Source organism: Typopeltis vanoorti, chromosome 3 (genome assembly GCF_054136105.1).
Source record: "Typopeltis vanoorti isolate ZY-2024b chromosome 3, IOZ_Tvanoo_1.0, whole genome shotgun sequence".
Classification (NCBI taxonomy): Eukaryota; Metazoa; Arthropoda; class Arachnida; order Uropygi; family Thelyphonidae; genus Typopeltis; species Typopeltis vanoorti.
This window is the reverse complement of record NC_143551.1, coordinates 2,657,790-2,680,122: the sequence shown is the minus strand read 5'-3', so window position 1 is coordinate 2,680,122 and position 22,333 is coordinate 2,657,790. Positions and strand designations below refer to the sequence as shown.

The following is a 22,333-nucleotide window of genomic DNA, read 5'->3' as shown; positions in this document are numbered from 1 at the left end:
TTTTTTTTTTTTATGAGGGGGAGGAGGGTTCAGTGCCTTCGCATGCCCATTTTGGTTGGGTGTGCTGTCATGTAACTTATACAACCCACGCTACAAAATTAACATCAATTTGACCGTATGATTGCATTTTTATCACTGTATGAAAGTGTTCCAGGAAGCAAGTACTTTTGGTTAAAATTACTGGTATTGCAAGTGCATAGAGAGAGAGAGAAAGTATTTCCCCCCTCCCCAGTTTTCAAAACCCTTCATCCTTTCCTCCTAGACTTTCTTTTTTTTAATAGTGAGGGAAAAATAGGCCTTCGGGACAGCAAGAGAGATAAACTGCACATTATGAAAAACTACTTAGCATTCTATCAGAATTAAGAAACAGTTCACTTGGCCATTAATTATAATTCAACATTCCATTTGTTATGCGTATTTCAAAAACACATGCTTTCCAAGCTTGTGTTTTTGGAATATGTTGCATTCTCTGTCTGGCAATGTGTGTGTGGGCTACACCCAGGATTATTTGCCACAAAAAATTTTTGTTCTGATAGTATTACATGGCAGATGAAATTCATAGGTTAGCAGATATTTCACATGAACAGTAAAGTGCATACATACACATACACTTTATATAATAATAATAATCTTATATTGAATTGAGACCTATTTATCGAGTAGGAGGCAAGTTTTAAGAGTGCATAGTGCATCATCGCTCATCTTCATTGATCCAGTGCAGTTAATTGTACGATGACTTTGAATACTTTAATGTATCAATTAATTGTAACCAAATCTGCACAGTGTGGGGGGACAATGTGTTAAACACATTCTGAAATAGAGAATTGTCTCATGTAGTCAGTTTTTGCATCTTTGTGCTTGTTCCATAAATTTGGAAGATGAGGCTTCCTTCAAGTACAATCTGCAAAAGCTCTGGCAGAAAACAGGACATTCAATAGATTGTCAACACTATTTCCCATTGTAACTATGGGCAAGAAAGTTATAAATTATTTATAGAAAATTATATATTAAAAACTTGTCTGAAATGCTAACAAGTTGACCTGCTGTGCCATTTGTACATCTGTTCAAAGGGGTCAAAGGCATCTGTATTTGTGACTACACACCTGGGCTATTAACAAGAATGTGATGCAATGGTTACATGTCGAAAAGTGTCCTCTTCATGAAGCATTAGTGTATTGTGTTTAATTTTAGGAATTACATGAAGACTGGAAACAATTAGGGGAGTCTTTAACAGGAATAAATGCAAAAATATAATATTGGTGATATTGCTATTCCGTAAGTGCACCGCATACCTAGCACACCCTGAACGTATGGCTCTGGTTACTATATTTTCTTATTATTATGTTCACTATTAGTTAATCTATTTTATATATATATATGAGAAGTCTTAAGATTTATAACACAACATTGTTGTGTGTGGCAAGCAATTAGAGAAAAGATAAGCATATGTTTAACATATTTCTTTGAAGTCGACTGCATATGGATGTTGACTAGCTGCTGCCCATTCTGAGAGAGGTTTCTGGTGTACCATCTCAAATTTTAAAACAGTATTCTGAGGTTGGACAGACTTGGTGTTTATAGTGTTAGGAGTTGAGCAGAATAGAGATATGGTTTACAATAAAAGCAATACCATATCTTTCTTGGGGTTGAAGAGGTTATGGACATTGATGTATTTATGCCTAGATATACTAGATGTGAAATCAACCCAAGAAGAGAAACTGATCTTTGATCATGGTTGGTGAGCAGAATCAAAAGTGAGGGGGACTGAGGCATAGTCTTTATTCCAGGAAATAAAGCAAGATTGTTTTGGTGGCATTAAAATTTACTAAATTATCTTCATCCCACTTGAGAATGGTTAGAAGATCAATCTATATGGAATTGGCTATACAAGATATTGAAGCGTGTCATTTGGGCACTACAAGATGTGTAAACGAAGAAGAAGAATGGATCAGCAAAGCTTTTGATTCTTCCATCAATGTTGGAGTGTTGGTGAAAGCACAAAGCTTTGGGGTACTGTGGCATTGATGACAAAATCAGATGAGAGGGAACAACTCACCATGACACAGTGAATGATCAGAGAGGAAGCTTGAAATCGATTCTCAGAGTGTGTGCATGTCAGAGGTGGGTACCATAAGATATGTTAGTAAGAAGGCCAGGATCCAAATTCAATCAAGTGCTTTTAAAATATCAAGAAATGACCACAGAAGTTTCTCCAAATATTTCCATAACCTGTGTCCAAAGGTGGGTAAGATTAACAAGATCTGCTGCGGAATGAGATGAAAGTATGCCTCATGTTTGGCCTACCATTCCCTGGTGTACATCTGTACACCAGGAAACACCAAAGAAAATATGAAACTGAGAGGCTTTTCCTCAAATTAGCTTCTGCTCTCACTAACTGTCCTAAGCACCAGATGTGGTTGCATCAAACTGCCTCTTGTATGGAAAAGTTACCTATCGACAGTCAGCAGCCTAGTGGCTAAGAACACTCAACCAAAGCCAATAGGCAACATAATTTTAGGATTGTAGCCCCCTTTTATTTCTCTTATATGTTCTCGTTTATGGAAGTGTGCCTACATGTATTGATGCAAGTGTTTTAATCCCCTGAAGGTGCTCATTTAACTTTTCCATGATATTAGAAATTATAATTAAATTTATTTAGTTATGATATAGTCTACATTGTTAATCTCCCAAAACAATATCATGTATAATAATCAGTGTATAAGCCTAAGCACCAGAACCACCAGAACCTACTACACCTGAAAAACCAATGTGTATTTCATGTGTAGTAGGATTAGAGACAGAACACACAAAAACCTAGTAATCTTTCTAGAGAGAGAGAGCAGCATAAGTTTGTTAAGGAGAGATATTGGTTTAATAACTTGATTACATTTTATAATAAGTAACTAGTGTATTGGACAGAGGGGATGCTTATGCAGTGATTTATCTGGATTTTGCTAAAGCATTTCATCATGCTACCAACTGACTATCCAGCAGGATGGATGGTGATGGATAGTTAGTTGGTAGCTTGATTACAGGCAGTTGACTGATAGGAGCCAGTGAGTTGAGTATGGGGGGGGAGGGGGGGTTGCTGTGTTAAAGGAAGGTGATGGGTAGGATACCACAAGTTATTGTTCTAGGGCCACTGTTGTTTAATTTATTTATCAGTGTTAGAGTCTCATACCGAGGTAAAAGGATTTTTCCTTCCAGAAACTTAGGTTTTTCATCCTGCAAGAAAGACAAACCAGCCAGAAGAAAACACACAGTTAAACTTGATACATTGGTTTCATAGTCTGAGTTGGTTGGTTTTGGGTTTACAGCCTCAGCAGTAAATCCCAAACCAGCCAACTGACCAGTGATACAGTTCATGGTTTGAGAGGAGATATTCAGTTGTTTGCTGATGGTGCTAAATTAGGGAGGCCGATGTCAGGAAGTTCTGATGTGATGTTGCAAGAGTATTTGAATAAATTGGTGCTTTGAAGAATAAAGGTGACCTTTGGTGTTGCTAAGTGCGAAGTTATGCATATTGACCAAAGGTGGAGGAAGTAAGGATTTGTGGTCTTGGTGGATTATGGAACGATATGTCCCTTGAGGTGAAATTCAGGCAACATATGAAGAAAATTGCTATAAATGTAAAAAACTGACAGATAAAGATAAAGATTCCACTCTATCAGGCCACATTTGGATTTCTTTGCACAGATCTGGCCACCTGGTTATAATGACAATAAAGAAACATTGGAGAGAGTGAGAGAGAGAGAAAACAGACGTGAATCACTGTCAAAGGACTCTGGGATGTGAATAGGACAGATTAAGGCAATCTGGTCAACAGCCTTTGGTAGATAGAAGTAGAGGTGATATGATTGAGACATATGAGGGTGGTCTGAAAAGTTCTCAGCCTATCAATGAAAAAACAAATTTATAATTTCAAAATTATTTTTATTTTTTCAACATAGTCTCCCTTAAGACTAATACATTTATTCCAGCAATGCTCCAGCACCATTATCCCATCCCTGTAGTGGTTCTCACTAAGATCTGCAAAATACCCCTCTACAGCTCTTGAATCAAAGAAAAACGCTGACCAGCGAGTAAGAGTTTTAGTTTTGAGAAGAGATAAAAGTCAGAGGGAGCCAAATCTGGGGTAAAGTGGATGGTCCAACAATTCATAGTGCAGATCCCTTAATTTTCCCATTGCCAAAACACCTTTGTGGGCAGGTGCATTGTCCTGATGAAAGATGATATTTTTCTTCTGCAAACCGGGTCTTTTCTCATGAATTTTTTCATCTAGTCTGGCTAAAAGATCGGAATAATTCCCCGGTTATTGTTTTACCCATTTCAAGATAATTAATAAACACAATGCCTTTAGCATCCCGATGCCATGACCTTTCCTGCTGATGGAACCGACTTTGTCTTCTTTGGCACTGAACAACCAGCTTCTGTCCACTGTTTCGATTTTGGTGTGTAATGGTGAATCCATGTCTCATCCACAGTAATAAATCGATGCACAAAATCAGTTTTATTGTTAAAATGCTCCAATCACTGTTCAGAGATTTTTGATGTGCTGTGAGCAAGCGCACCACCCATCTTGCATAAAGCTTTTTCGTTTGCAATTCTTCATGCAAAATATATCCTACACATTCTTTTGAAATGCCTATAGTCTCAGCAATTTCACTCACTGTGCTCGCCGGTTATCCAATACCATATCGTGCACTAGATCGGTGATTTCTGGTGGTGTTAAACTTTTTGGATGTCCTTCACATGGATTATCTTCAAGGGTGGTATGGCCATGTTTAAACTCAGCAGCCCATTTCTTAATTGTCAAAAACAAAGGAGAAGAGTGACCATAAACTTTTATGAACTTCGAATGAATTTCTTTTGGCATTAAACCTTCTCATCTCATCTCATCTTCCTTTTAACCTCTTTTACATTGCAGTGTTGAGGGGTAATTATCATCGGACTTCAAGCCGTTCACAGGATAAGGTGGTCAGCCCTACGCCCCGGTGTATCCTATGTCTGCAGTGTGAGTTTTCAAGGCCAATTTGCCTGCTTTGCAGGATGAAAAACCCCAAGATAAACTGGGGGGGCTACTGTCCATGCTCAAGACTGACTAACTTGGCTATGGCTGAGGAAAATCCTTCAGCTCCTCACGTCTCCGACTCGAATCAAACCTAGGACACCCCTTCCCCAGGCGAAGTGCACAGCCATTAGGCTAACAGCTCAGACTTGTTAAATCTTCTTTTACAAATAATTTTATAACTGCACGATCCATTTCAAGCAGATAAACTACTTGATAGAATGACTTGCAATTTCAGATTGATGCTTATGACAGATGTATCAACTTAGAAAAAAAAAATTGTGCCGATAGTGTTGCCATCTATGGTCGAGGCCGAGAACTTTTTCAGACCACCCTTATATAAAGACTAAACAAACACACGTAACCACAGTAATAAGTAAATATTTCTTCATCATCCTAAGGACATCATCAGTACAGTTAATGCAAACAATACTATGAATAACATGCAGTTAGGGTGCATGATTACATTGATACTTATGATACTTATGATGAAATATTTACTTATTAAAACTTATTACTGTGGTTACATGTGTTTGTTTAGTCACGAATTCTCCCAGGTTTCATTGTACAATAAACACCCTTATATATGTTTTTGAGAGGATCCTGTCAGATACAAAGGGATTATTGCATAGGATAATGAGTGATGAAGAATGAGAGGGCATCCTTAGAAGCTATTCAAGTGCCACCTGAGTAAGGAAGTGAAAAGTAGAAAAGGAAAAGTAGCAAATGTAGCAGTAGAGTGGACAGTGCGTGCTGCGGTATTCAATGTCTTTATGGCAAGGGTACATTCGTGAATGTTTTACATCCTGCAATGAGTTTTTGGACCCCACAGAATCTTGAAAGTAATACTAACCTCCAAAAAAAATTACAGGAGCTAATAAGAGAGTTATTACCATAATAATGAAGAACAGATATAACAGGAAAATACTAACTTACTGACTGAAAACAATTTCCCAAAAAGGTGAAAAAAGTCTCTAAATTGCTAAACTATATCGTTAAAATATAGAGCCAAAAGGCTTCAGTTTAGCATAATTTTGTATTGCAAAAACTGATGTGTCTAACTACTGATCTGTCATTATCTCTGGTGTGCTACTGAAGACTGAAGACCAAATTAAATGATACAGTTATTGAAATTAAAACTAAATAGGTAGTAAGTACCATTCAGTTAAAATTAATAACTATAAATGTATTACATGTACTTAGTTAGTCTACCATACTGAGTGAAAATATAAATTAAAGATGTCAAGAAATTATATTCTTGGTTTAATCCTTTATCCAAGCCAATGGACAAATTTAAATTTCTCATCATTGAATGTAAACATCATCATCAAATTCCTGTCATGTACCCTAAAGGGGTTTACAGGATATGATAATACTACATGAAAAATTTACATCATTACTAACTTCCTATCTACAATTTTCCTCTTAATCAGTCTGTTACTTGTCAAGACTCCAACATTGTCAGATCTTATATTTCTATCGTCTAAGGCACTTTGTACTGTATCAATCCACCTATATCTTGGTCTTCCTCTGAGTAGTTTTCCTGCCAACCTGGCAGAGAACACTTGTTTTGCTAATCTTTCTTTGCCCATTCTGTTTAAGTGACCATACCACCTTAGATTAGCTCTGCTAACGCATTCCTGGATGTTGACAATGTCAAGTTCTTTCCTGATATCCTTGTTTTTAATATGATATTGCCATTGATGCCATCTGTTCATGCCTATAATCTTTCTCAGGACTCTCATATCTGCAGTCTCTAGTCTTTGGTCAAGTGTTTTACTTCTTACACAGCTCTCAGATCCATAAGTTAAAACTGGTTTGAACACTGTCTTGTATACAGCTAATTTAGTGTTGCGACTAATTTCTCTCTTATTCCATATGAATTTATTCAATTGACTTCCCACCATACCAGTTTTGCTGATTCTGTTGTCTATTTCTATATTTAGTTTACCATCTTCAGTAAAAATTGTGCCTAAGTAGCTGAAATGTTTTACTTGTTCCACAGGTTCTCCATTCACAACACAGTTGACATTTTCAATGATTCTGCCTATTTTCATTGTCTTTGTCTTTTTATTGCTGACCTTCATACCATATCTATTACAACAGCTGTTCAATTTAGTCAGAGAATCTTGCAGACTTGTAGCGGATTTATTTAGAAGTATAACATCATCCGCATAAAGCAAAGAGCTGATATTAACATCTCCAATTTTGATATCATGTTTAATACCACTTTATTTCATAATCTGATCCATATAGATAATGAATAACAGAGGGGATAATGTACATCCTTGTCTCACACCAGATTTAACATTAAACCATCTTCCTGTACTTCCTTCAATTCTAACTGCTGACTGACAACTCAAATAAAGACTAAGTATTGCTTGATATAATGCCCCATTGACACCATATAACTGTAGCGTATTGAATAGCTTCTCTCTTGGCATCTTGTCATATGCCTTTTCCAAATCGACAAAACTTAAATACAGATCTTTGTTATATTCCATGATTTCTCCACTGTTTGTCGTAAACTGAAGGTCTGATCCTGACAGCCTCTATTTGACCCGAATCCAGCTTGTTCTTCACCAAGCTTTTCTTCCCCCAATTCTTCTCAACCGTTTCTGAAGTATACTTGCATAGATCTTGCCAGGAACACTCAGTAGAGAAATACCTCTGTAATTCTCACATTCCGTTTTATTTTCCTTTTTATATATGGGTGCTATGAGAGCTGTACTCCAATCATTGGGAATTCGTGCCTCTGTCCAGGCTTTCTGAACTATGCAGTGCAGCCACTGTAAGACTTTTATACCACCATACTTCAGCATTTCTGGTCGAATATCATCTACTCCTGCTGCCTTTCCACATTTCAAGCCTTTGATGGCTTTTTCTACTTCAAGTATGGATATGTATTTCTGACTGCATGCCTGGTCAGTGTTTTTTATCACTGTGCTGTCATCAATGCTTGTTTCATTTAGAAGTTTTTCAAAGTAATTACTCCATACTTCTAGGATATCTTTTTCTCCCGTCTTCATGTCACCTTTATCATCTCTAACTCCTTTTACAGCACTTTTTCCTCCATTCCTAAGCTTCTTCAACAACCTCCAGAATATTTTGCCACCTTCTTGATATTTATTTTCTAAGTTCTTGCCAAAGAGTCCTCCCATGATTTTTGTTTAGCTAGTTTTACACAGTGTTTAGCATTCTTGCATTTGTCGCTATATTCTCTAAATGCACAAGCTGACTTATTTGAAAGGAACTTTTGATATGCTTTCTTCTTTTCCTTCACTTCCTCTTTAACTTCCTGTGTACACCAGGGAGTTCTGATTTTTTTATCCTTGCAGACAACCTCACCACATGCCTCTCTCTCTCAGAATCCATCAGTTTTCTTCAGAGTTTGCCACTGAATCTCCCAGGTTTGATTCCTGTTCTCAAACTCTTTCATTTTTTCTTCAATAATCTTTGTGTATTTTAGTTTACAGTTCACATCTGAGAGCTGCTCAACTTTTATTCACTTTAAAACTTTCTTACATGTTATTCTTTTCAATATGAAATTCAATTTCATCCTCCTCAAGACTAAATAGTGATCACTTCCAATATCAAATCCTCTGCACACTCTGGTATCCTGCACCAGTTAGAAAACATCACTATCAACAATAACATAGTCAATGAGACTTTTCTTATTCCTTGCCTCTTCTCTCCATGTGAATTTGTGCACATTTTTATGTTGGAACATGGCATTAGTAATAACTAGTCCATGTCCTGAGCAGAAATCCAACAGATATTTGCCATTATTATTAGCTTTGCTCTTTTCTCCAAATTTTCCCAAAATATATTTGTATGTCTCACAATCATTTCCTACTAAATTGAATAACTTGTAATAAATATGGTATGAAGGTCAGCAATAAAAAGACAAAGACAATGAAAATACGCAGAATCATTGAAAATGTCAATTGTGTTGTGAATGGAGAACCTGTGGAACTAACGGTCCTCACTCATTCTGCAGATGTGTCCAAATAATTGTAGCTACCGTTTTATCTTCTGCATTAGATTCTCCTTTGGTTGTATCTTCCGATAGAGCTCTTCATTTGTGATTTTTTTGTACCCTTCTTATTCTTAGAATCTTCATGTAACAAGTTGTTTCAAATTCCAAAATTCTTTGTTCTTGAATCCTTATTTATTACCCACATTTTAGATCCATACAGTACACCACTAAAGATGTACATTTCCAGTACTCTTAGTTTTGTTTGCAGGCTGATCACTTTACTTTTCCAGATGTTATCCATGGCCTTCAGATTTGTTCTTCTCTTTGCAATCCTGATCTTTATTTTTTTTTTTTTTTTACTGTCTAAATCATGTTATTTTACTTCCCAAATAGCAAATATGTGAACTGTTCTACATTTTCTGTATCAATTCCATCCACTTGTAGCTTTTGTTTCATGTTCTTCTACATTAACAGCACATTTCTGAAACATTGTAAGAAGGTTCAGGTTATTCCTACTTGTAAAATAAAAGAAAATTATAGGTCTCCTAAAGCACATTGGATTTACTTGAGAACTTGTAGGTCACTATTAAATTATCAACTTTACAAAGCTAAAAAATCTTTAACACTCTTAAATAGGGAAATTGATTCTATCAAGATTGCTATAGAATTTATATCAGTAGTGAATTTTTTAACATTATTCTTTGCACTTCATCAACTTCTTACCAATGCATTTTTAATTCTTCTTGTAATAATTTAAAGCCCAAATTTGATTCACTCATAAGCCACATTAGAACCTGTGACTTCTACTGTAAGATCTTCTACTAATATATCAAAAGCAGTTTGGATTTTAATAGTAAAATTTGTCATCTTCATCCAGGCACTTCTGATGTTATGATCAGTTTAAGTATTGTATCTATGTTTACTAATATTCTCGTATCAGACACCACTGAATTTCTTTCAGATATTGTTAAACTACTTGATTTTGTTATTCTTTATGGTTATTTCTCCTTTAAAAACAAATTTTATGAACAAATTGAAGGAACAGTTATTTAAATGCACCTTATCCAGGATCCAGTTCATCTTATACAAAGAAATAGAAAACCAAATAACCATTTTAGATATAATTCTTCGTCAATTAGATAGAAGCTTACAGTTTCCAGTTTTTCAGGAAGAAGAGTCGCATAGTCCATTATATTCTGAATGTCACCATCATTCTTGTCCAAAGGCTGGAACTCTTAAGATCATATTAGATTGTGTGCTCATTCTTTATGTTCTTCTGACAAACTTTTACAGAAAGAATTATATCATATTAAATCTATCTTTTTAACAAATGCTTTTAAAGATTCTTTCATCAAAAAAGTATTTATCAGTTATGGTATCTCTGCCTCTTCTATTGCAGAAGAAATAAACTGCATTCCTATCCTTTATATGTAAGGCATTTCTGAAAGCATAGAAAAAGTTTTAAAACCAATGAATATTTTTGTTGCTTTTTTGCCGCATCAGAAAAATCTCCAGCTTTCTTGCTTTGCATAATGACACATCTGGGTTTTCCAGGCATCTACTAGATTTCTTGTTCTTGAGGCTTAACTTATTTTGCACAAACTGGAAGATCTGTTTTTATTCATCTAGATCCTAGAAGAACCCAAGTCTTATCTTAAATATCATTATCCAGAACAATCACAAGCTGATATTTAAGTTGCAGCACATGGTTCTGGATGTCAGATTGGTCAACTGGATTCAGGATTGGCTGTGTGATAGGTATCAGAGAGTTGTGTATGGTGGAGCAGTTTCAAGGAGGCAGAGGGTTACAAGTGGGGTCCCACAGGGCTCAGTACTAGAACCTATATTGTTTAACCTTTATATCAATGACATTGCCAGTGGATTGCAAGGGGATATTCAGTTGTTTGCAGATGATGCGAAGCTGGGAAGGATTATTAGTAATAGTGCAGATGTGGTTGCCCTGCAAGAGGATTTGAATAAGCTAGATAGATGGGCAAATGAATGGGGGGTGTCAGTTTAATGCAGCAAAATGTAAGCTCTTGAGGTTTGGGAAACATAGATGGGATGCTGCATTCTATGGGAGGAGTTATACTGGAGGAAGTAGGGGAGACAAGAGATATGTGGTTGATGATTGATAGAAACCTGAAGTTTAGGGGACATATTGCAAAGGTGGTGAAGGTAACACAGAGGATTGCTGCAATTATGAGGACACTGACCTGCAGAGATAAGAGGGTCATCATTCCGTTGTATAAGTCTTTGATCAGACCACACTTGGACTATTGTTCTCAGATTTGGTCCCCAGGATTTGAAGGGGATAAATTAACTGTGGAATGGATACAAATACGGAGATACAAATGACAAAGATGGTTTCAGGACTGTACAAGGATAGTTATGAGGATCGGCTGAGGGAATGTGGACTGCAGAGTTTGGTGGATAGAAGAAGAAGGAGAAGTGATATGATTGAAACTTTTAAACTGTTGAGAGGTGGTTACAGGGTTGACACTGGGGAGTTCTTTCGCTTGGTTGAACAGCGGGAAGGAGTGATGACAAGAGGCCATCCCTGAAAGTTACGAAAGGAAACTGTGAGCAAGAGAGTGAGGAGTGGTTTCTTTGCATGGAGGGTGATTGAACCGTGGAATGCATTGCCTTATGGAGTGGTGAGAGCGAGAATGGTCAATGAATTTAAGGAGTGGTATGATAGACTTTGTGTTTCTTAGGGGGGGGACCTCCCCCCTCGATGAGTCTTGACAGACTTTATGTTCTTAAGAAGGACCTCCCACGGTGTCTTTTGACTCCATGGAGGCCTGAATAATAATAATAATAATCTGGACTTGTTGAGCATGCTCTCTGCACTCAGCATAGAGTTCATCAGAACAAAACAAGAGTCCTTAATAAAAGTTGTTTCCTCATAGAACATGTTTATTTTATAAAGAAACATGTGAACCTTTACTCTGTTGTCTTAAGTTAACAGATCCAATGACCTACATCTGTCCCCTTTATCGAATAGTTCTTTTTAAACCTGTTGATGTTTCGTAAACATTAACAGATTTGAATGAACACCTGTTCCGAAGATGCCTTATGTTATTTGGATGAAATTTCTACAATAAATAAGTGTGATAATCATTTTCCACTCTGCTATTTAGATCTCAAGGACTATGTTTTCCTTATATCAGCTTCATTCTCTTATGACTTGAAAAATTTCTCTATAAAATGTAAAAGAAATTTTGATAAAGGACATTGGAACAAAATTTATTCAAATGCAGTTTAGAAGTTTAAGCCATTAATAGTTAATAATAGTAAGATGCCATTACAATTAGTCAATTCTTCAACTGTTAATGATTGTAATGAGGGGGGTGGCTATTTTTATTATTATTTATTATTCTACCGGCTGTGCCATTGTAAACGTGGGGGGGGGCTTTATTTATTTATTCTTCTTATTATATATATATATCTTATTATTCTTTATTAGTTCTTATCTTTAATTACTATTATTATTACTATTATTACGGGCAACTCCAGGGAGTCATTGGACTCATCGAGGGAGGCCCCAAATCATATTCATCACAACTATTTCACATTCATACAGTACCTATCATACCTCGCCTTAAACTCATTCACTGTCACAGCATCCACTACAGACTCAGGGAGCGCATTCCACTCATTCACTACTCTAAAAGTAAAGAACCCAGCTCTAACACCTTTACTAACCACACTTTTGCCCAGTTTCCATGGATGTCCCCTAGTCCTCCCACAACCAGCCCTGTTCTCAAAAATATCTTCTGAATTAATTTTATAGAAACCCTTCAGTAATTTGAATGTCTCAATCATATCTCCCCTCCTCCGCCTATCAACCAATTTTTGCAACCCACAAATCCTCAACCTGTTCTCATACGGTTCATTCCACAGACCTGCTATCAACTTGGTCACTCGCCTCTGGATCCTCTCCACCTCCTCCCCATCAAGAAGAAACCTAGGTGACCAAATCTGAGCACAGTAGTCTAGATTGGGTCTTATCAAGGCTCGATACAGAGGAACAATAACCTGCTTGTCTCTGCTAGTCAACGTATTCTTCAGCAACCAAGTGATTTGATGAGCTGTTTTGGTCACTTTTGCAATGTGTCCCCTAAATTTCAATTCCTTATCTACCAACACTCCTAAATCTCGTGCCTCATCAATTTCCTGGAGCACGGTTCCACCAATTCAGTAAACTGCCGCCAATCTTTTCACCCCAAAATGCATAACCTTACATTTTGCCACATTAAACTTACATCCATTTTCCTTAGCCCAGACCTCCAATCTATCCAAATCATCCTGCAAAATTTTGACGTCATCTGCATTCACTATTGCCCTACCCAACTTCGCATCATCCGCAAACAAATGAACTGTTCCTCTCAGATCATTTCCTATATCATTTATGAACAAATTAAACAGCAGTGGTCCAAGAACAGATCCTTGTGGCACACCACTAGTCACAGGCCGTCTTGTGGACTCTACTCCCGAGTAAACCACTCTCTGATATCTCTCCGTCAACCACCCTCCTATCCATCTCACCAACCCTATGTCCATTCCCATATGCTGCAATTTACTGATTAGAATTCCATGTGGAATCCTGTCAAAGGCCTTGGCAAGGTCCAGTAGAATCACCGTAAACCCATTACCCTTATCCAGTTCAGCCGTCACTGTGTTATAAAACGTGAGCAAGTTACTGAGGCATGACCTACCCTTCACAAAACCATGCTGTCCCCGATACAGTATCCCATTTTCTTCTATCCAATCTTGTATTTTCCTCTTGACTATTTTCTCTAAGACCTTGACAATGATTCCTGATATGCTAATCGGTCGGTAATTTACTACAGCAGTCTTGGAACCACCTTTATGCAGTGGAACTATTTTCCCCTCTTTCCACCCGCTCGGGACTAACCCAGACCCGAGACTCAAATTAAACAAAATGGTCAAGGGTACTGACAATTCTTTAGCTGCTTCTCGTACAACACGAGCTGGTATACCATCCAATCCCACAGATGTATTGACATTGAGGTTATGCAATAGACTACTCACCTCCACTTCATTAACCACAATTCCCATATAATCTACTGGTTTATTCGTTTCTGCAATGTCACCACCTGGATGATATACTTTTGCAAAGTGCTCACTCAGTAACTCAACTATCTCAACTGATTCAGTTACCTCCTTACCATCGGCATTCTTTAAAATCAATCTGCCATGTACATTTTTCCTTTTACTTGCTACATATCTAAAAAACTGTTTAGGATTCTCTTTAGCCTGCATGGCCAATGTTCTTTCGTAATCCTTTTTTGCTTTTCTTACCACACTCGTCACCCTTCTGGCCTGTGCTTTATACCGTTCATGTGCCTGCCGGTCACCCTTCTCCTTAAATTCCCTCTATAGTTGTTTCTTTTTTTGCAACTCAAGCTTAATGGTGTTATTCATCCATTTAACCCCTACTTGGTTTATTATTCGGACTCTAGGTATACAGTCAGCCATTGCTTCATGCAAGCACTTCTTAACTACCTCCCATGCACTATCAACTTCTAGTCCTTGCAGTTGTACATGCCATGGCACTGAACCAATCAAACACCTAAGCCTGAACACTGTCTTGTATACAGCTAATTTAGTGTTCCGACTAATTTCTCTCTTATTCAATATCAATTTATTCAATTGACTTCCCACCATACCAGCTTTGCTGATTCTGTTGTCTATTTCTATATTTAATTTACCATCTTCACTAAAAACCGTGCCTAAGTAGCTGAAATGTGTTACTTGATCCACAGATTCCCCGTTCACAACACAGTTGACATTTTCAATGATTCTGCCTATTTTCTTCTTTGTCTTTTTATTGCTGACCATACCATATCTATTACAACAGTTATTCAATTTAGTCAGAGAATCTTGCAGATTTGTACCAGATTTATTTAGAAGTATAACATCATCCGCATAAAGCAAAGAGCTGACATTAACATCTCCAATTTTGATATCATGTTTATTACTACTTTCCTTCATAATGTGATCCATATAGATAATGAATAACAGAGGGGATAATGTACATCCTTGTCTCACACCAGATTTAACATTAAACCATCTTCCTATACTTCCTTCAATTCTAACTGCTGACTTACAACTCAATTGAAGACTAAGAATTGCTTGATATAATGTCCCATTGACACCATATAACTGTAGCACATATGCCTTTTCCAGATCGACAAAACTTAAATACAGATCTTTGTTATATTCCATGATTTCTCCACTATTTGTCGTAAACTGAAGGTCTGATCCTGACAGCCTCTATTTGGCCTGAATCCAGCTTGTTCTTTACCCACCTTTTCTTCCACAATTCTTCTCAACCGTTTCTCAAGTATACTTGCATAGATCTTGCCAGGAACACTTAGTAGGGAAATACCTCTGTAATTCTCACATTCAGTTTTATTTCCTTTTTTATATATGGGTACTATTAGAGCTCTACTCCAATCATCTTGAATTCGTCCCTCTGTCCAGGCATTTTGAACTATGCAGTGCAGCCACTATAAGACTTTTATACCACCATACTTCAGCATTTCTGGTCAAATATCATCTACTCCTGCTGCCTTTCCACATTTCATGCCTTTGATTGCTTTTTCTACTTCAAGTATGGATATGTATTTCTGACTGCATGCCTGGTCATTGTTTTTTACCATTGTAATGTCATCATTGTTTGTTTCATTTTAGCAGTTTTTCGAAGTAATTACTCCATACTTCAAGGATATCTTTTTCTCCCGTTTTCATGTCACCTTTGTCATCTCTAACTCCTTTTACAGCACTTTTTCCTCCATTCCTAAGCTTCTTCAACAACCTCCAAAATATTTTGCCACCTTCTTGATATTTATTTTCTATATTCTTGCCAAAGTCCTCCCATGACTTTTGTTTAGCTAGTTTTACGTACTGTTTAGCATTCTTGCATTTGTGGCTGTATTCTCCAAGAGCACGAGCTGACTTAATTGCCAGAAACTTTTGATATGCTTTCTTCTTTTCCTTTACTGCCTCTTTAACTTTCTGTGTCCACCATGGAGTTCTAATTTTTCTATCCTTGCAGACAGCTTCACCACATGCCTCTCTAGCTGTAGCAGTCTGGGCTTTCTTCAAGGCTTGCCACTGAATCTCCATCCAAGCTTGATTCCTGTTCTCAAACTCTTTCATTTTTTCTTCAATAAGCTTTGTGTATTTTAGTCTACAGTTCACATCTGAGAGCTGCTCAACTTTTATTCGCTTTAAAACTTTCTTACATGTTATTCTTTTCAATATGAAATTCAATTTTATCCTGCTCAAGACTAAATAGTGATCACTTCCAATTTCAAGTCCTCTGTACACTCTGGTGTCCTGCACAAGGGAGAAAACATCACTATCAACAATAACATAGTCAATGAGACTTTTCTTATTCCTTGCCTCTTCTCTCCATGTGAATTTATGCACATTTTTATGTTGGAACATGGTGTTAGTAATAACCAGTCCATGTCCTCAGCAGAAATCGAACAGATATTTGCCATTATTATTAGCTTTGCTCTTTTCTCCAAATTTTCCCAAAATATTTTTGTATGTCTCACAATCATTTCCTACTCTGCTATTTAGATCCCCATCATGTACCAAGTTTTCCTTTTTCATTGTGTCAGTTGTTTTTTCTAAAGCATCAAAAAATTCCTCCACTTCTACCGTAGTAGTACCTTTTGTGTGATCATAGGCACAAATAAGTCTCATTGTCCAGTTTCCCATTTTCATATTTGTCCACATTACTCTACTTGAGACTGACTGCCATTCAAGATGATTAGCCTCATAATTTGTGTTGAATATTATGGCTATGCCTTGTTTTCCTTGATTGTCATTGCCTGAATATAACATTTTGTATTTATTGCTCAGAAAGATTCACCAGTTTTCGTCATTTTTGTTTCAGTCACCCCTATAATGTCGATATGGTACTTATCTAATTCCTCAGCTAGCTCCATTTCTTTGCCATTCAGGCTTCTTATGTTGATAGTACGAATCTTTAACTCTGGTGATGTTTGGGGTGTATTTTCAAATATATATGTTAATGCAATAATTAGTATGTACTTCTAACTATTCTTCCTTATCACTCTTTGGTACCTCTTTAATATCTGTTTATGCTATACTGTCTTCCGCATTTGTCTTCTTATTCTTTGAATACCAGAAAATTTATCTGATTAAAAGCTGCGCCACAGATGTTCGTTTTTTTAGTAATAAGAATTGTAAAATGCATGCAGTAGTTTTTCTATTACATCCAAATTACCCCTGATTAATTAATATCTCTCCAGTCGTGTCTACTATCTATCCTTTCTCCTAGGTTCCTGCTAATAGGCTCTAAAATTTACACTAAGTTTGCAGTAATAGAATAAAACATCTCAATTGAAATCTATATAAATCAATTAGCTAAATTCCCCCATTCACTCATACAAATTATGTCATATAAATAACTAATTCTCTCATTATAACTCAAATTATTTACGCTGAGCTATGGTAGATATTACTTAACTGTTAACTCTTAATTATCATGCACATAAACCAAACTTTTACACGCAAATGCTCCTTCCTCTCTATGCGGGAATATTCTATAGGCAGATTTTTTCCTATTGGCAAACAGTTACACTCTGATTTATTACACATACAAATTCCTGACAATTATTTACTTTTTAATCTTCAACTGTTAATTATGCTTATTTAGCTCAGCCTCTACTTTACAGTCCACTAATAAAAGTTCTCCTAAAAACTCAAGAAAATTGGATAAACAGATACACTCACTTTGGTGGCGACTACCCTTTATGGATTTGGCTTCACACTGGAGTTCTGTTCCTTTTTCTTTCGTGTCAGGTTTTCTTTCCCCCTTTACGCCGGCGATAGATTTTACTGATGCTTCTAGGATGCTCTGTCCTGCTGCACTATAGGCGAAGATTATCGGCTTGTGGAATGCTTGCATGCGCGTTGGACTAACCGAGCAATTTCTTCTCTCAGACAATAGCTCCCGGCGAAGATTCGTCAATTCGTCATCAAATATCAGCTTTGCCTGTCTTATCGGCTCCCGTCATATTTCTTTTAGATCACTGGCATGATTTCTCCTGAAGTCGCGTTCCCGATGACGTACATCTGACGGATAACTGCTGACGACCTCTGGATCACTGATGAAAATTTCTGGAACCGATCCCGCGATCTTTTCGCCAACGCCTTTTATTCACTCACTTACGAATCCTTGCTCGGAGATATGGGAACCCCGAACATTTCGGTGAAATCCCTTGATTCTTTTCTCTGACTGACCTTTCCATTGTTTTTCTCCAACACTCCCTAAATCCTATTCGTTCTGGCAGCAGACATTTGTTTGTCAGTGCTTTTGCCGGTGCACCTAGCACTGACCTTGAGCGTTTCCATGTAGAACACACACACACACACACACACAAAATTTGATGTCCTTATAAGGAGCCAAAAATACGCTGTTTACTAGCGGCAAGGTATTGCCTTAATCCTACACCTTCTAGAATATTCCCTTATTTGATAGAGAGCATATACAATTCCCATAGGGATTATTTACATTTAACAAACATATTTGTACAATGTACAGTTCTTACTGGGTTTGACCTATGTATAATTTATGTAAAAATGCTTAGTCATTAAGGAGCTACATAAATATTTTTACACATGTATCTGACTGTATTCAGTCATATCGTTTAGAACGTAAAGGTATCCCTTGCTTAACGCGGGATTTGATTGACGTGCCGAAATTGATTGCGGCAATCCCATGATATACACAGCAAGAGTTTTGATTAACACGCCTTTAAACTCCTGGGAAATCCTGGTCGAAGAAATCGTTGCAATTGGTGAAGACCTTGGTTTTGATGATGTTGATGCAGAAGATGTTAAAGAATTATTGGATTCAAATTCAAAAGATTTCAGTGACAACGATCTTCTTGAAATTGAACAACAACGCACATATGAAGACAACGAATAAATGGAATGTGAAGATGAAGTTCCAAAGGAGATATCAGTCAAAGAACTGGATGGAATATTTTGCAGTTTAGAATTGCTTAAGCAGCAAGTAATTGATATGGATCCAGATGTTAATCGAAGAATGCTTGTTTGCCAAGATCTGGAGAGTCATTTTGCTTGTTATCATAGAATTTATGCCGATAAGAAAAAAACTAAAACTGTTCAAACGACTCTTGATAACATTTTTTTGATAAAAAAAATTGCAGTAACTAATGTAGGTACAAATATTTACTTTGCATTCATTTTTTATCTTTCCTAAAAGAGTACCATATAAAACGAACTATTAATACAGTAATCGATCATGGACGAATTGTACTTTTTTACCATCGATTATTATGTTTGATTAATGCAATTTTGATATGCGCGGTAACATCAAGGGATTAATTAACCGAGTTAATTGAGGGATACCTGTAGTTAATTTTGGAACTTAAGTCTTACTTTATTTTATCATTCATTTTCATTAAAAGGAATGGAAACCTCGATGGGGATACAGGCGAGCTGACAATGACAAATCTGATTGGTTAATAGAGGTTCCTGACAATGCAGGTAATTTGTAGTTGTCCTTACCTCTGTATTTTTTTTTATAAATGAATTATTTTTAATAAAAATAACAAACATATTGTAATTTCTGTGTGTTAAGGCTTAAGTGCCTGGAGGACAACATGTGGAGTATTGACAGCACTAGGAAAGGATTAAAAACTCATTTTAATGCTTCCAATATTTCATCTCAGTCAATGAGACATCTTCAGGGAGTACAAATAACAATTGTAACGCGTGCACGCACACACACACAAAGCCAACCCAATACATAATGAAACAAGTGGGTGACTCTAAAGTGCTATCTAGGTGGTGTGCCCTCTATGGGTGTTTGTAGACAGCCTAGGATGTAAACTGGGATCACTGACGATTATTGTTTTCCAAATTTTGGAAAGTTTTATGCATCTGTATTTGTATAAATTAGGTTCATTTCTTTTGCAGATTCCAGAACACACTTTCTTGTTTTTATTATTATTATTATTATTATTACGGGCGACTCCAGGTAGTCCTTAGACTCATTGAGGGCAGCCCTAAATATCCACACCACTATTCGGCATTCTCACAGTATATATATCATACCTTGCCTTGAACTCATTCACTCTCATGGCACCCACAACAGACTCTGGCAGATTATTATTATTATTATTTGACACCTCCAGGGAGTCCAAAGACTCATCGAGGGAGAGTGTGCCAACAGCATCTAACGATTGGCTCCCTTCCAACTACTAACCGCACTCAAGCTTTCTTAACTGAGCCATTAGTAGCAGAGGCTCTACCAATCGACCAACGTTTGTCGGCTTATTCAGCAAGCTTATTCCACTCATTTACCACTCTAAAAGTAAAGAACCCAGCTCTAACACCTTTGCTAACCTGCTCTTGCCCAGCTTCCATAGATGTCCCCTTGTTCTCCCACCACCAGTCCTGATCTCAAAAATATCCTCTGAATTAATCCTATAGAAACCCTTCAGCAATTTGAATGTCTCTATCATATCTCCCCTCTTCTGCCTATCAACCAATTTCTGCAACCCACAAATCTTCAACCTGTTCTCATAAGGTCCATTTCATAGACCTGCTATCATCTTGGTCACTCGCCTCTGGATCCTCTCCACCTCCTCCCCATCAAGAAGAAACCTAGGTGACCAAATCTGGGCACAGTAATCAAGACGAGGTCTTATCACTGCTCGGTACAGAAGAACAATCACTTGCTTGTCTCTGCTCGTCAAAGTATTTTTCAACAACCAAGTGAGTTGATGAGCTGATTTAGCCACTTTTGCATTGTGCCCCCTAAACTTCATCTCCCTATCCACCAACACTCCCAAGTCCCTAGCCTCATCAATCTCCTGAAGTACAGTTCCACCAATGTGGTATGCTGCTGCTAATCTTTTCACCCCAAAATGCATAACCTTACATTTTGTCACATTAAATTGACATCCATTCTCCTTAGCCCAGAACTCCAATCTATCTAAGTCATCCTGCAAGACTTTGACATCTTCTGCATTCACTATCGCCCTACCCAACTTTGCATCATCAGCGAACAAATGAACTGTTCCACTTAGATCCTTCCCTATATCGTTAATGAACAGATTAAACAGCAGTGGTCCAAGAACAGAACCCTGCGGCACACCACTAGTCACAGGCTGTCTTTTGGACTCTACTCCTGAATAAACTACTCTTTGATATCTCTCCATCAACCACCCACCTATCCATCTCACCAACCCTATATCCATTCCCATACGTTGTAGCTTACGGATTAGAATTCCATGTGGTATCCTGTGAAACGCTTTTGCCAGGTCCAGCAGTATCACTGTAAACCCATTTCCCTTATCCAGTTCTGCTGTCACCTTGTTATAAAACTTGAGCAAGTTACTGAGGCATGATCTACCCTTCACAAAGCCATGCTGTCCCCTGTACAGTATCTCATTTTCATCAATGCATTCCTGTATTTTTCCCTTGACTACTTTCTCCAAAACCTTGACAATGACTCCTGATATGCTGAACGGTCAGTAATTTCCCACCATAGTCTTGGATCCTCCTTTATGCAGTGAAACTATTTCCCCCGCCTTCAGGATTAAACCATACCCGAGACTCAGATTAAACAACATGGTCAAGTGATAAGTCTTTAGCTGCTTCACGTAAGACCCGTGCCGGTATACCATCCAATCCCACAGATGTATTCGCATTAAGGTTCTGTAATAGACTATTCGCCTCCACTTCATTCATCACAATTCCCATATAAACTAATGGTTCCTTCATTCTTTCAATGTCACCACCTGGATGATATATTCTTGCAAAGTGCTCACTCAGTAATTCCACTATATCGACTGATTCAGTGACCTCCTTACCATCGGCATTCCTTAAAATCATTCTGCTGTGTATAGTTTTTTTTTTTTTTTTTGCTTGCAGCATATTGAAAGTACTGTTTGTGATTCTCTTTAGCTTGCATATCTAGTTTCCTTTCATAATCTGCTTTTGCTTTTCTTACCACAGTCGTTACCCTTCTGGCCTTCCCTTTACACCGTTCGTGTGCCTGCAGGTCACCTTTCTGTTTAAATTCCCTCCATAGTTGTTTCTTTTTTTGCAGCTCAAGCTTAATGATGTTATTCATCCATTTAACCCCTACTTGTTTTACTATTCGGACCCTAGGTATACAATCAGCCATAACCTCCTGTAAATGCTCCTTGACCACTTCCCATGCTCTATCAACATCCAGC

At 37.3% G+C, this 22,333-nt stretch overlaps 1 protein-coding gene across 1 annotated transcript in view; it reads left to right on the top strand.

Moving 5' to 3' along the window:
• The window catches only part of LOC150107865 (ribosome biogenesis regulatory protein homolog), a 285,588-nt gene that overhangs the window by 127,686 nt on the left and 135,569 nt on the right, over positions 1-22,333 (top strand). Inside the window, exon 6 of the mRNA XM_090415397.1 lies at positions 19,553-19,631. Within this exon, the coding sequence (XP_090271523.1) occupies positions 19,553-19,631 (79 nt within the window). The remainder of the gene's footprint in view (positions 1-19,552; positions 19,632-22,333) is intronic.